This window comes from Oncorhynchus tshawytscha, linkage group LG01 (assembly GCF_018296145.1).
Source record: "Oncorhynchus tshawytscha isolate Ot180627B linkage group LG01, Otsh_v2.0, whole genome shotgun sequence".
Lineage (NCBI taxonomy): Eukaryota > Metazoa > Chordata > Actinopteri > Salmoniformes > Salmonidae > Oncorhynchus > Oncorhynchus tshawytscha.
Genome location: NC_056429.1, coordinates 51,249,624 through 51,265,775, shown reverse-complemented (window position 1 = coordinate 51,265,775; position 16,152 = coordinate 51,249,624). Strand labels below are relative to the sequence as shown.

Below are 16,152 nucleotides of genomic sequence, written 5' to 3'. Positions count from 1 at the left end.
ATGTATCTTTTTACAATCAAACATGAAATATGCAGGAGGTTTATTGCATCTTCCAAACATCAAGAGGCAATTCCCACTGACACCCCTTCCCTTGGCTTGAAAGACATTTCCCTAATTTTGATAATACTGATAATTGTCTTTGGATATTTTCCAATATGTTGAATAATAAAGTTTAGCTCTTACCAAAAAAAAATGAATCTAGAAACAAACCTTTATTTTTTGCCCCTATGATATACAATCTAACTGAACATTCAACAGCAACTACTATATAATATAATTCATAGCCATTGTATGTTTTGACCATGTGCATATCAAATAGATTCAATTTTAGCAGTCATTCACTTGTCCATACATCATTCCCCATAGCAATCTTGTAAACATAAGATACGGATTAAAATATAAATATGTGCCAATGTTGTCCCTTAAGCGGTGTTTGACTCAAAACATGTTGAAGCATGAGCTCAACTAAAATATTTGAAAATGTGTGATAATGAAGAGAAGAGGTAGTGGTTAAAGGGGCAGTCTGCAGTTGTACCCATTGGTTCTTGAAGAATATAACTTGCACATGGCTCATGAGTTAAGTTCAACTGTCGTATCCCATCAGAACCCAAAATACACTATATACTCAAAAGTATGTGGACACTTCAAATTAGTTGACTTAGCTATTTCAGCCTCACCCTTGCTGACAGGTGTATAAAATCGAGCACACAGCCATGCAATCTCCATACACAAACCTTGGCAGTAGAATGAAACTCACTGAGCTCTTCAGTAAGGCCAACATGGCACAGTCATAGGATGCCACCTTTCCAATAAGTCAGTTCGTAAAATGTTTGCCCTGTTAGAGCTGCCCCGGTCAACTGTAAGTTCTGTTATTGTGAAGTGGAAATGTTTAAGAGCAACAATGGCTCAGCCTTGAAGTGGTAGGCCACACAAGCACACAGAACTGGACCGCCAAGTGCTGAAGCGTGTAAAAAGTGTCTGTCCTTGGTTGCAAGACATACTACAGAGTTCCAAACTGTATATGGAAGCAACGTCAGCACAATAACTGTTCGTCGGGAGCTTCATGAAATGGGTTTCCATGGTCGAGCAGCAGCACACAAGCCTAAGATCTCCATGCGCAATGCCAAGCGCTGACTGGCGTGGTGTATAGCTTGCCGCCATTGGACTCTGGAGCGACGAATCACGCTTCACCAACTGGCAGTCCAACGGACAAATCTGCGTTTGGCAGATGCCAGGAGAACGCTACCTGCCCAAATCCATAGTTTGGAGGAATAATCATCTGAGGAATAATGTTCTGGGGCTGTTTTCCATGCCTCGGGCTAGGCCCCTTAGTTCCAGTGAAGGGAAATCTTAATGCTACAGCATAAAATACATTGTAGACAATTCTGTGCTTCCAACTTTGGGGAAGGCCCTTTCCTGTTTTAGCATGACAATGCCCCTGTGCACAAAGCAAGGTTCATACAGAAATGTTTTGTTGACATCTGTGTGGAAGAATTTGACTGGCCTGCACAGAGCCCTGACATCAACCCCATCGAACACCTTTAGGATGAATTGGTACGCCAACTTCGAGCCAGGCCTAATCGCCCAACATCAGTGTCCAACCTCACTAATACTCTTGTGGCTGAATGGAAGCAAGTCCCAGCAGCAATGTTCAAACGTCTAGTGGAAAGCCTTCCCAGAAGAGTGGAGGCTGTTATAGCAGCAAAGGGGGGACCAAGTCCATGTTAATGCCAACAATTTTTTTATGAGATGTTCAACGAGCAGGTGTCCACATACTTTTTCATGTAGTATATAAGCTTGGTTTACTCCAATGTTTGTAAACAAAGTACATGTAAACAAACAATAGCCTAAAAACATGGTTAAAACTATAATGTTGATATCATGGATGGTCAGTCCTTGCATCCATAGCTCGGTCTATGAATTTGAGAGTGGTTACATTTTTTCCAGCCGCATCCCCTTAGCCTTTTACCGAAACAGATGCACTTTGTTATTGTTTCAACTACGGATTGCCCCTTTTAAGGGACTAACTAATACTTAAAATAAATTTTAACAGAGGACAAAGTAACTTAATCTAAGAGTTAACTGTGGGCAATAATGCTAAAGCCTCTGTAAACTGAAGGTGGTCAGGTTGTCGACACTGAATATTACAGTTTAACAGACAGACAAGGGTCGGCCTACTTGCATTATGACACACAACAGACACAGTAACATGCTTCCACACCGGCATGCAATCTCTATTAAAATCACAAACAAAAACAGATCTACAGCTGTAGTGGAGATCCTCATGCATAACCGTGTAACGGTTTGACTGGTAGAACCTTTAGAAGGTTCAAATGGGTTGAAATGTTCGGAAGTTGCAAAGCTAGTTTCAAATTAAACAGGGGAGGTGTATCTCTAGTCCTTCCACAAATGCTCTTTGTTGACAGAGGAAAAAGGAGTAGTCTGTCTAGAAATCTTTTGTACACTGAATGAACAACACTGACTAAATGAACTTGAATACAAGTCTGTCAAAATGGAAGAGCTAACACTACACAGCGAGCCTGGAATAACAGCTATCAAATAGCTATAATACAATTACAGTAGCAATAAAATGTAGCCTATTTTCTGCTTTAATCCTCTTAAAATACAGTACAACAAAAAAACTCTGGGGCTTTGTCAATAACCATGATATGAAGAATGATATATAGGCAATGTCAGGTATTCATATCAAGATGCAGGAAAGTTTTTTTCCCTCCCCTGATAATGCTAACTTTTGTGGATAAAATCCAAAGATCTCCAAACCCAGAAAAAAAAAAAAAGACTAGACCACACAGACATACACACTTGCCTGATCGACAATACACAGGCTCACATAACACACGCAGTAGCAGAGGCGCTATGCTAAAATCGACAGGTTGCATCTTTAAGGGGGTATGGGTGGAGATGTAAGGCACTAAAGTCTGTATAATAAGTGAAGCGTCCCCTCCATCTTCAGAGGTCGTCCATACACAGTCTAGGGTTGCCTCAGTGGCAGCACTGGTTCACAAGGGAAGCTTCTTGTTCTGGGACCCCCAAATCTGTCAGCCTGTCGCCAATTCATCTTAATCCTCATCACCATCCGAACATTCACCAAGTCTACACACATTCATTTTCTGCATGCCTGTCCAGGCTTTCCTCTGAAATGTGCTTCCACTGTGGGGGTATGGGGAGGAGAATGTGGTAGCACATACGAGAAAGTCACACAATCTTCAGTCAATCACAAGGGTATTCCCATTCGAGACAACTTGCCATGAAAGAACCAATGAGATGGCAAAGCTTCCTGGCCTGTGGGACATCTCGGGAAAAGCGTAGGAGTGAGGAGCAGAGGGCAGAGGTTGGAACTTCTGAAGCAGAGGAGGGACTTACAACCGGGTGAATGGGCCTACGTGGAGGGGTCCTCTCAGTTTCGGAGAGGAACAGGATGAGTTGAGAGTGGAAAAGGAGGGGGAGGAGGAGTAAGGAGCAGGGGAGGAGGAAGATGATCGTGGTTCGGAATCATTGTTCAGTGGGAAGACACTGGAGATGGCTATGTCCACGATACCTTGACATAGCTCCGGGTAGAGTTTCCTAGAGGATGGAGAGAGAGTGCAATTAATAAGATACCCCTTAAACCAGGTTTAGTGAGATTATACCTGGACAAATCAATGATTCAAAGGACAATTTTACAAGCACATTTAGGTTCACTTGGACGTCAGTGATCAAAAGACAAAACATGAATTAAACCTAACATGGGAGGTTAACATAGCCCTCTAAGCTTTGAACAATGGAACAAACATTTTCAAAATAATTACTCTACCCAAACCTCTCGGTTGGACAGAATGCTTAAAGTTAGTGAGGGAGATATAAGTCTCCAGCTTCAGTGATTTTTGCAATTCGTTCCAGTCATTGGCAGCAGAGAACTGGAAGAAAAGGCAGGCAAATGAAGAGTTAGCTATGGGGATGACCAGTGAAATATACTTGCTGGAGCGCGTGCTATGGGTGGGTGCTGCTATGGTGACCAGTGAGCTGAGATAAGGCGGGGCTTTACCTAGCAAAGACTTATAGATGACCTGGAGCCAGTGGATTTGGCGACGAATATGAAGCGAGGGCCAGCCAATGAGAGCATACAGGTCGCAGTGGTGGGTAGTATATGGGGCTTTGGTGACAAAATGGATGGCACTATGATAGACTGCAACCAATTTGCTGAGTAGAGTGTTGGAGGGCTATTTTGTAAAATGACATCGCCGATGTCAAGGATCAGTAGGATAGTCAGCTTTACGAGGGTGTTTGGCAGAATGAGTGAAGGCGGCTTTGTTGCGAAATAGGAAGCAAATTCTAGATTTAATTTTGGATTGGAGATGCTTAATGTGAGTCTGGAAGGAGGGTTTACAGTCTAACCAGACACCTAGTTATTTGTAGTTGTCCACATATTCTAAGTAAGAACCGTCCAGAGTAGTGATGCTAGATGGGCGGGTGCGGGCAGAGATCGGTTGAAGAGCATGAATTTAGTTTTACTTGCATTTAAGAGCAGCTGTAGGCCACGGAAGGAGAGTTGTATGGCATTGAAGCTCATCTGGAGGTAAGTTAACAGTGTCCAAAGAAGAGCCAGATGTATACAGAATGGTGTTGTCTGCGTAGAGGTGGATTAGAGAATCACCAGCAGCAAGAGCAACATCATTGATATATACAGAGAAAAAAAGTCGGCCCGAGAATTGAACCCTGTGGCACCCCCATAAAGACTGCCAGAGGCCCGGACAACAGGCCCTCCGATTTGACACACTGAATTCTGAGAAGTAGTTGGTGAACCAGGCTGTTGAGTCTGCCGATAAGAATGCGGTGATTGACAGAGTCGAAAGCCTTGGCTAGGTCGATGAAGATGGCTGCACAGTATTGTCTTTTATCGATGGCGGTTATGATATCGTTTAGGACCTTGAGTGTAGCTGAGGTGCACCCATGGCCAGCTCGAATAACAGATTGCATATCGGAGAAGGTACGGTGGGATTCAAAATGGTCGGTGATCTGTTTGTTAACTTGGCTTTCGAAAGACTTTAGAAAGGCAGGGTAGGATAGAAATAAGTCTGTAACAGTTTGGGTCTAGAGTGTCTCCCCCCTTTGAATAGGGGGATGACCGCAGCAGCTTTCCAATCATTAGGGATCTCAGACAATACAAAAGAGGTTGAACAGGTTAGTAATAGGGGTTGCAACAATTGTGGCGGATAATTTACGAAAGAGAGGGTCCAGATTGTTTAGCCCAACATCAGCTATCTGAATTTGGGGGCTTGGGAAAGTTGCTGTGGGGGGTACAGAGCTGTTGACCGGGGTAGGGGTAGCCAGGTGGAAAGCATGGCCAGCCGTAGAAAAATGCTTCTTGAAATTCTCGATTATCGTGGATTTGTCAGTGGTGACAGTGTTTCCTAGCCTCAGTGCAATGAGCAGCTGGGAGGAGGTGCTCTTATTCTTCATGTACTTTACAGTGTACCAGAACTTTTTTGAGTTTGTGCTACAGGATGCAAATTTATGTTTGAAAAAGCTAGCCTTTGCTTTCCTAACCGCCTGTGTATATTGGTTCCTAACTTCCCTGAAAAGTTGCATATCACGGGGGCTATTCGATGCTAATGCAGTACACCACAGGATGTTTTTGTGCTTGTCAAGGGCAGTCATGTCTGGAGTGAACCAAGGGCTCTATCTGTTCTTAGTTCTACATTTTTTGAACGGGGCATGCTTATTTAAAACTTGTTATGGCTGCAATCCCCCTATCGGGATAAGTGTAATCAACAACCGCTGAATAGCATAGCGCTACATACAATAAATATTACTATAAATATTACTATTAATATTTATATTCATGAAAATCACAAGTCCAATATAGGAAAACACAGCTTAGCCTTTTGTTAATCCACCTGTCTTGTCAGATTTTGAAATTATACTTTACAGCGAAAGCAATCCAAGAGTTTGTGTAAGTTTATCGATCGCACAATAAAACATTAAGTACACTTAGCATCAGGTAGCTCGGTCACGAAAATCCGAAAAGCAATCAAATGAATCGTTTACCTTTGATGATCTTCGGATGTTTTCACTCACGTGACTCCCAGTTACATAACAAATGTTCCGTTTGTTCCATAAAGATGATTTTTATATCCAAAATACCTCCGTTTGTTTGTCGTGTTATGTTCAGAAATCCACAGGAAAGAGCGGTCACGACAACGCAGACGAAAATTCCAAAATGTCCACAGAAACATGTCAAATGTTTTTTATAATCAATCCTTAGGTTGTTTTTAAAATAAATAAATCGATAATATATCAACCGCAAATGTCTTTCACAGTAGGAGAGGGGAAAACAATCGCTGTCCAAATTCTGTTGCGCAAGCAAAACTCATGTGACCACTTGACGCGATGTTATCATTCTGGCTCATTTTTCAAAATAAAAGCCTGAAACTGTCTGAAGACTGTTGACACCTTGAGGAAGCGATAGGAAAAGGAATCTGGTTCATATCCCTTTAAATCCAGCAAAGGGAGGCTATGGAACATGGAGTTTTCAAAATAGAAGCCACTTCCTGTTTTGATTTTCCTCAGGGTTTTGCCAGCAATATCAGTTCTGTTATACTCACAGACAATATTTTGACAGTTTTGGAAACTTTAGAGTGTTTTCTATCCAATACTTAATTAATAATATGCATATATTAGCAACTGAGACTGAGGAGCTGGCTGTTTACAATGGGCACCTTTTCATCCAAGCTACTCAATACTGCCCCTGCAGCCATATGAAGTTAAGATGGTGAGGAAAGCACTTTTAAAGAATAACCAGGCATCCTCTACTGACGGAATGAGGTCAATATCCTTCCAGGATACCCGGGCCAGGTCGATTAGAAAGGCCGGCTCGCTGAAGTGTTTTAGGGAGCGTGATGAGGGGTGGTCGTTTGAACGCGGACCCATTACGGACGCAGGCAATGGGGCTGTGGTCGCTGAGATCCTGGTTGAAGACAGCAGAGGTGTATTTACAGGGCAGGTTGGTCAGGATGATATCTATGAGGGTGCCCATGTTTATATGGATTTAGGGTTGTACCTGGTAGGTTCCATGATAATTTGTGTGAGATTGAAGGCATCTAGCTTAGAGTGTAGAACGGCCGGGGTGTTAAGCATATCCCAGTTTAGGTCATCTAAGTTTAGGTCATCTAACAGTACAAACTCTGAAGATAAATGGGGGGGCAATTAATTCACATAGTGTCCTGGGCACAGCTGGGGCCTGAAGGGGTCTATAACAAGCGGCAACAGTGAGACTTATTTCTGGAAAGGTGGATTTTTAAAAGTAGAAGCACAAACTGTTTGGGCAGAGACCTGGCTATCTTTGCAGTAGATAGAACTGCCAAAGGGGGTGGAGTTGCAATCTTGGCAGAAAATGTTGTAGTTGGAAATTTCCGAATTTTTGGTGGCCTTCCTAAACCAGGATTCAGACATGGCAAGGACATCAGGGTTGGCAAAGTGTGCTAAAGCAGTGAATAAAACAAACTTAGGGAGGAGGCTTCTAATGTTAACACGCATGAAACCAAGGCTTTTACAGTTACAGAAGTCAACAAACGATAGCGGCTGGGGAGTGGAAGGAGTGGAAATAAAACAATTAGAACTAGCCAAGACAGCAGTAGACAAGGCATATTGACATTAGAGAGAGGCATAAGCAATCACAAGTGGTGAACAATTGGCTCTTTCATCCCCCTCCTCTCCCCTGTAACTATTCCCCAGGTCGTTGCTGTAAATGAGAACGTGTTCTCAGTCAACTTAACTGGTAAAATAACAGACAAATTAAATAAATAATAATAATCAGGAGTGCTAAGACAACGGGTCATTGGCGATGAATGGGCAGAGTGGGTCAGTTAGGTACATACCGGACCTGTACATACCGGACCTCATACCGGAAATGAGGTACTGTGTTATTGAAACAGTCCAGGGGGCATCAGCTGTGTAGCAGAGTGATCATAGGGTCCAAAGAGCAGCAATAGGTGAGCCATGTGTCGTTCGCAAGTCACTACTATGCTAGGCGAGCAGGGGACACATCGTTCAGAAAAGCTAGCGGGCTGGGGCTAGCAGATGGCTCATCGGTGTAGAGGTCGACTGATTATGATTTTCCAACGCCGATACCGATTATTGGAGGACCAAAAAAGCCGATACCGATTAATCGGACGATTGTTTAAATGTATTTGTAATAATTACAATTACGACAATACTGAATGAAAACGTATTTTAACTTAATACAGTGGGGCAAAAAAGTATTTAGTCAACCACCAAATTTGCAAGTTCTCCCACTTAAAAAGATGAGAGAGGCCTGTAATTTTCATCATAGGTACACCTCAACTATGACTGACAAAATGGAGAGAAAAAAATCCAGAAAATCACATTGTAGGATTTTTTATGAATTTATTTGCAAATTATGGTGGAAAATAAGTATTTGTTCACCTACAAACAAGCAAGATTTCTGGCTCTCACAGACCTGTAACTTCTTCTTTAAGAGTCTCCTCTGTCCTCCACTCGTTACCTGTATTAATGGCACCTGTTTGAACTTGTTATCAGTATAAAAGACAATTGTAGACCTGCACCAGGCTGGGAAGACTGAATCTGCAATAGGTAAGTAGCTTGGTTTGAAGAAATCAACTGTGGGAGCAATTATTAGGAAATGAAAGACATACAAGACCATTGATAATCTCCCTCGATCTGGGGCTCCACGCAAGATCTCACCCCGTGGGGGTCAAAATGATCACAAGAACAGTGAACAAAAATCCCAGAACCACACGGGGGGACCTAGTGAATGACCTGCAGAGAGCTGGGACCAAAGTAACAAAGCCTACCATCAGTAACACACTACGGCGCCAGGGACTCAAATCCTGCAGTGCCAGACGTGTCCCCCTGCTTAAGCCAGTACATGTCCAGGCCCGTCTGAAGTTTGCTAGAGAGCATTTGGATGATCCAGAAGAAGATTGGGAGAATGTCATATGGCCAGATGAAACCAAAATAGAATTTTTGGTAAAAACTCAACTCGTCGTGTTTGGAGGACAAAGAATGCTGAGTTGCATCCAAAGAACACCATACCTACTGTGAAGCATGGGGGTGGAAACATCATGCTTTGGGGCTGTTCTTCTGCAAAGGGACCAGGATGACTGATCCGTGTTAAGGAAAGAATGAATGTGGCCATGTATCGTGAGATTTTGAGTGAAAACCTCCTTCCATCAGCAAGGGCATTGAAGATGAAACGTGGCTGGGTCTTTCAGCATGACAATGATCCCAAACAGACCGCCCGGGCAACGAAGGAGTGGCGAAGGAGTGGAGTAAGAAGCATTTCAAGGTCCTGGAGTGGCCTAGCCAGTCTCCAGATCTCAACCCCATAGAAAATCTTTGGAGGGAGTTGAAAGTCCGTGTTGCCCAGCAACAGCCCCAAAACATCGCTGCTCTAGAGGAGATCTGCATGGAGGAATGGGACAAAATACCAGCAACAGTGTGTGAAAACCTTGTGAAGACATACAGAAAACGTTTGACCTCTGTCATTGCCAACAAAGGTTATATAACAAAGTATTGAGAAACTACAGTATTGAGACCAAATACTTATTTTCAACCATAATTTGCAAATAAATTCATTAAAAATCCTACAACGTGATTTTCTGGATTTTCTTTTCTCATTTTGTCTGTCATAGTTCAAGTGTACCTATGATGAAAATTACAGGCCTCTCATCTTTTTAAGTGGGAGAACTTGCACAATTGGTGGCTGATTAAATACTTTTTTGCCCCACTGTATATTACATCAATAAAATCAATTTAGCCTCAAATAAATAATGAAACATGTTCAATTTGGTTTCAATAATGCAAAAACAAAGTGTTGGAGAAGAAAGTAAAAGTGCAATATATGCCATCTAAGAAAGCTAACGTTTAAGTTCCTTGCTCAGAACATGAGAACATATGAAAGCTGGTGGTTCCTTTTAACATGAGTCTTCAATATTCCCAGGTAAGAAGTTTTAGGTTGTAGTTATTATAGGACTATTTCCCTCTATACCATTTGCATTCCATTAACCTTTGACTGTTGGATGTTCTTATAGGCACTTTAGTATTGCCAGTGTAACAGTATAGCTTCCGTCCCTCTCCTCGCTCCTCACTGGGCTCGAACCAGGAACACAACGACAACAGCCACCCTCGAAGCAGCGTTACCCATGCAGAGCAAGGGGAACAACCACTCCAAGGCTCAGAGCGAGTGACGTTTGAAACGCTATTAGCGTACCCCCTGCTAACTAGCTAGCCATTTCACATCGGTTACACTAGCCTCATCTCGGGAGTTGATAGACTTGAAGTCATAAACAGCGCAATGCTTGACGCACAACGAAGAGCTGCTGGCAAAACGCACGAAAGTGCTGTTTGAATGAATGCTTACGAGCCTACTGCTGCCTACCACCGCTCAGTCAGATACTTGTATGCTCAGTCAGATTATATGCAACGCAGGACACGCTAGATAAACTAGTAATATCATCAACCATGTGTAGTTAACTAGTGATTATGATTGATTGTTTTTTTATAAGACAAGTTTAATGCTAGCTAGCAACTTACCTTGGCTTACTGCATTCGCGTAACAGGCACACTCCTTGTGGAGTGCAATGAGAGGCAGGTGGTTATAGCGTTGGACTAGTTAACTGTAAGGTTGCAAGATTGAATTGCCCGAGCTGACAAGGTAAAAATATGTCATTCTGCCCCTGAGCGAGGCAGTTAACCCACCGTTCCTAGGCCCTAATTGAAAATAAGAATGTGTTCTTAACTGACTTGCCTAGTTAAATAAAGGTGTAAATAATAATATATATATATATATAGGCTAGTGTATATATATAAAAATCGGCCAAATCGGTGTCCAAAAATACATATTTCCCATTATTATGAAAACTTGAAATCAACCCCAATTAATCGGCCATATCGATTAATCGGTCGACCTCTACTTCGGTGACATCGTAACAGAATAGCCTGTTGAGACCACATCGGGCGATCACGTCGGCAGTCCAGTCATGATGGATCAGCTTGGCTCCATGTCGACAATAAAGGGTCCAGGCCAATTAGCAAAGGAGGTATTGTAGCCCTAGAATTAGCTGGTATATGGTCCTAGCTCGAGGCTAGCTGGTGCTTGCTTTGGGACAGAGGCGTTAGCTAACAGTAGCCCCTCGTTTGCAGCTAGCTAGCTGCGATGATCCGGTGTAATGATCCAGAGCGGCAGGAATCTGGTAATATGGTAGAGAGAAGCAGTCCAATATGCTCTGAGTTGATATCGTGCTGTGCAGACTGGCAGGTGTTGTCTGAGCTAAGGCTGGCTGATGACCGGCAAAAAGGTGAAGACCGCTAGCCTGTGGCTAACAAAGACCAGTAGCTAGTTAGCTGGCTAGCTCCGGATGGAAGTTCCAGTTAAAAGGAATAAAAATAGCAGATCGGTACCAAATTGGGTGAGGGGGGTTGCAGGAAAGTATATTTAGTTCGTAGAAAGTGAGATTAAGAGATATACGAAAAAGACTGGCTATTTATGATGAAATTTATGATGAAATGACCCAACTTAAAGAATGGGTTGAAAATTGAGAAGAATAGGGCTCGATACACCTCAAACTCATTCCTGAATGCTGTTGATAAAGCAAAAACGACAAAAGCAACAGGAATGGAGGAGCTGTTTTGAAAATGGTATCGTCCCTTCAACTTGGTACGCCTATCATTAAACCAATCCCAAAGTCATCAAATAATGATCCACAGGTTCCATTAAATTACAGAGGTGTCAGCCTTTTAGCACTCTACACGTTATTCTCTTGTATCTTAAACAACAGGTTGACTCAGTATTTAGAAATGTCAGGTTTACTTGAAGATGAGCAGAACAGGTTTTGTAAAAACAGGGCTTGTATAGATCACATTTACATTGTATCCACTGTGATTAGAGCCAGACGACAATAATGTAAACCTACATGGCTTGGTTTTTGCTCTGACATGCACTGTCAACTGTGGGACCTTATATAGACAGGTGTGTGCCTTTCCAAATCATGTCCAAACAATAGAATTTACCACAGGTGGACTCCAATCAAGTTGTAGAAACATCAAGGATGATCCATGGAAACAGGATGCACCTGAGCTCAATTTCAAGTCTCATAGCAAAGGGTCTGAACCTTATGTAAACAAGGTATTTCTGTTGTTTATTTTTAACAAATGTGCAAACATTTCGAACAACCTGTTTTCACTTTGCCGTTAGGGGTATTGTGTGTAGATCGATGAGTTAAAAAAATGTTTTTAATCAATTTTAGAATAAGGCTGTAATGTAACAAAATGTGGAAAAAGGGAAGGGTCTGAAAACTTTCTGAATGCACTGCATATGTGTATATGACCACTAGGAGGAAAAGGATATAAAATAATACTGACTGTGCGCAGGCCGGAGCTCCATTGATCTCGATCAGCCACACCTTGAAGCTTTCGTCCACCATGAAGTCAAAGCCAAAGAGCTGGAAACTCTGATAGGACAGGTGCTTAGTGTTGATGGCTGGCTCAATGCATGTCAAACAGCTCCTAGGAGACCAGACAGAACAACCATTGTCAGGAGTCTGAGTAGTGGTGTAGCAAATACCTGTACATAGCTATTTGTAGAACTATGCATGTTAGGGAAAGGTCATGTTTGCAAGGTCATCTGACAAAAAAAGGTATTTTTCCATCTTCAATTAAGTAAAACACAAACATCACAGCACAGGATGAAAAGTAGCTAGCTACCTTATGATCTGCTTGATCTGAGGTAAAATGCTGCTCTCCAGTGCTATGTTGTGGGTGCTCAGCAGGTACTGCCGGAACTCGTCGAAGAACATCTCATTGCCCTCCTCGTAGCGGCCGTAGTTCTGGGAGTGCTCTTTCTGGATGCAGTGGTTAGTCAGGTGGCTGGTCATGTCCTGGAAGTTGGAGCTGTCGTAGGGCTCCGAGGCCGTCCGCAGCACTCCCTCCCGGTAAAGGTAGATGTTGTACTGATGGTCCACGAGCACCCAGCTCCTAAGAACAATACAAACCCGCAGAGTTAAAGACTACTGGGCAAAACCCCAGCAATAACATTGCTTCTGTTACTGTTCCTCAGACAGCCCGAATTGTGTATTTATAAGGCTATATGGTATTTTGTTGGTAATAAATATGTAATAAACACACAGATGTGCTATCACTCACAAAAATATTAGTATCAGTTGCTTACCTGATGTCAAATTTACGGTTGCCAGGTTGCAGCAGTAGTGGTCTTTCTAGGTACTTCTGAATGACATGAACCTGCCCTTGATTATCAATGAACTCCAGCAATTGATTTGCATCGTAGGATATCAAAATTCCAGCACCTGGAACAAGAAAACCAACCCAAGCCTAATCTTTGTATACAATCCTTGGAATACATATTTTGCCAATAAAGAGTTTGTAACTCACTGGGTAGTCCAAGGAAACTTCCAAAAACATGAGGCAAGCATTAACTTAAAAAAATATTCTTTAGGCAACAATATCATATTTTCCCCATAGTGCCCAATGACTACAGTATCTAGCAGTACTAGCTATCAATAGAAACCCGAGCTTTCAGACGTGATGACTGGGATGTACCTTTTGCTCCAGCAGATGACTTGGCGATCCACACTGTTCCCTCTCCGCTTTCCTTTCTTGAGTGATAAGAGGCCAGGAAAACATCTCTTTCATCTGTCTTGGGGTTACTTTTCAGGTGGCTGATGCCATTGTTTACAGGAGCGACGGGGGTATTTAGGTTAGTAGGATAGATGATGTAGGATTCAGGCAACCAGTTGCTGGGGTCTGGAAGCTCTGGGCTAGTCTTGATTAACCTGCATAATGTAAAGAAAGAGGATATTGATGATATTTACAGAATCAGTGTGAATTTAAGTGTAAGTTACAGGATCAGAGTGAAAAGTATTACACAAACCTTTTCAATACCAAAGTTCAAATACCTACTTGACTAAAGATGCTTTGCGGCACAACTTGTCTGCTCCTCTGTAATAGTTCACCTGTTGCAGCAGTCCTGGCTCATGACCTATGGAGGATATACAAACACATGACGAAAAAAGTGATGACAATAGGGCGGTGTAAACACAGGAAAGCATTTTGCACGTGTCTGGTCCTTTTCCCTCTCTGTAGTCAAACTTCAATGTGTCCTACTTGTGGCATTCTCTTACTTATCCGCAGAGGATGTGATTCAGTGACGTCACCAGGATAAGGTTTACATTTCGTAACATAGTAGCCAATATAGTCTAGACTATGGGCTCCAGGATAGTCAAGCCCAAAATATGAATCGTAAAGTGAAACGGGTGGGCCACAAAAAAAATAATTAAGGAACATTATTAGTGGTATAAGGGAATAACTTTCTTGTACTTTGCATAATGCAGAAAATGCAGCAGTCTTGGTTAGACTCACAAGGAGGCTGGAACGATGCAGTGAGTGCCATAATAGTACTGGTGGTGTGTGTGTATCTACTATGGGCCTACATTATAGATCTCTACATTAGCTGTTTCATGCGACACAATTCATGGGTTCAATTTGAGGGTGAGAACAAGAATACTGACAGTCCAACAATAGGTATTCAAAGCCATGCAATACCATTTACTGAGTATGCCAAAAGTGCTACTCTTACCAAGCCGTCCAAATGGCAGTCTGTTCCGTTCGCCCAACATCAAATTGAATCTGGGATTATCCCTTTTCAGTCTCTTCCATTGTCCAGTGGCGACGAGAATTTTGGAGACTTCAGCATAAATGGTGCTGTTCTCGTCTCTTGCGACAAATGTATACATCGGTGCATTCATATTACAACAATAGTATATGTGCAAAAGCACACAACAAAACGAATTATTAGCTAGCTAGCCCAGGTGTAGCTATTAAATTTAGCAGACTGGCTGGCAAACGCTATCTCGCGGACGGATGTGTCTGTGGCATGATGAGACAGTCATATCCAGGTTCTGAAAAAAGTGATTCGCATGTTCTTGTTGCTAGTGAATGTTTTTCAAGATCACAAAAGTCCAAACTACTTCATGTTGCATGACTCTCGCCTGACGTTACGTTTCAGTTATGGGTGCCCAGATTTAGGGTGTGCCTGACTAACGACGTTAACGTTACTTGGTCCCACGTCTGGCTGAGATCCTCTGGCTTCTCCTATCTGGCTTGCTTTGCTAATGTTACGTAGCTGAATATATTTCTTAAGTGTTGTTTAAATCGTTATCTATGTAAACTGGTATTTACTAAGATTTTAGCTGTTTAACTTGGAGACAAAACAACGACCAATGAAAAGAGATTCACATTTTCCAGTAAAGGTTATTTAAGGAGCTTTCAAGACAACTGGGAAGTCGGAAAATAAGAGCTCAAATCATGACGTCGATGATGTTCAGGCCGGAAAGACTGCGCTCTCGAAAGATGCCAGAGTTTCCGACTTGGAATTTCGACTTCGATGACGGTTCAAACGATTGTTCCCAGGCGGAGCTCGTTTCCCCCCCCAAAGTTCCCAGTTGTCTTGAACGCGCTGGAGGAAATCGGAGATTTCTGAGTTCACAGTTGTGGTTATTGTAGTCTTTATATTCTGGTACCTCACTTAAGACAATTAAATGAAATACCTTCTGCAGATTCAAAATCAACAGTTATATTTACATTTCAACTGTATATTTCCTCATAACAACAGCAATTTATAACGGAAATGTTTATGTACTGCATATCCCGGTGAGGACCCCGATTTTAGAGATGTAAATTGCAAGATATGTTTGTCAAATCAAATCAAATCAAATTTTATTTGTCACATACACATGGTTAGCAGATGTTAATGCGAGTGTAGCGAAATGCTTGTGCTTCTAGTTCCGACAATGCAGTAATAACCAACAAGTAATCTAACTAACAATTCTAAAACTACTGTCTTATACACAGTGTAAGGGGATAAAGAATATGTACATAAGGATATATGAATGAGTGATGGTACAGAGCAGCATAGGCAAGATATAGTAGATGGTATCGAGTACAGTATATACATATGAGATGAGTATGTAAACAAGTGGCATAGTTAAAGTGGCTAGTGATACATGTATTACATAAGGATGCAGTCGATGATATAGAGTACAGTATATACGTATGCATATGAGATGAATAATGTAGGGTAAGTAACATTATATAAGG

General features: G+C 42.1%; 1 protein-coding gene across 1 annotated transcript; it reads right to left on the bottom strand.

Annotated features, from left to right (window-relative positions):
* Positions 1 to 2,216: 2,216 nt before the first annotated feature.
* On the bottom strand, positions 2,217 to 15,408 carry ttl (tubulin tyrosine ligase). The gene is made up of 7 exons (XM_024424533.2): positions 14,633 to 15,408; positions 13,957 to 14,035; positions 13,597 to 13,829; positions 13,208 to 13,343; positions 12,745 to 13,014; positions 12,403 to 12,546; positions 2,217 to 3,585 (listed from the first exon to the last, which is right to left on the bottom strand). The coding sequence occupies exons 1-7, from the start codon at positions 14,799 to 14,801 to the stop codon at positions 3,381 to 3,383; spliced, it is 1,236 nt and encodes a 411-aa protein (XP_024280301.1). The 5' UTR covers positions 14,802 to 15,408; the 3' UTR covers positions 2,217 to 3,380.
* Between the last annotated feature and the right edge of the window lie 744 nt (positions 15,409 to 16,152).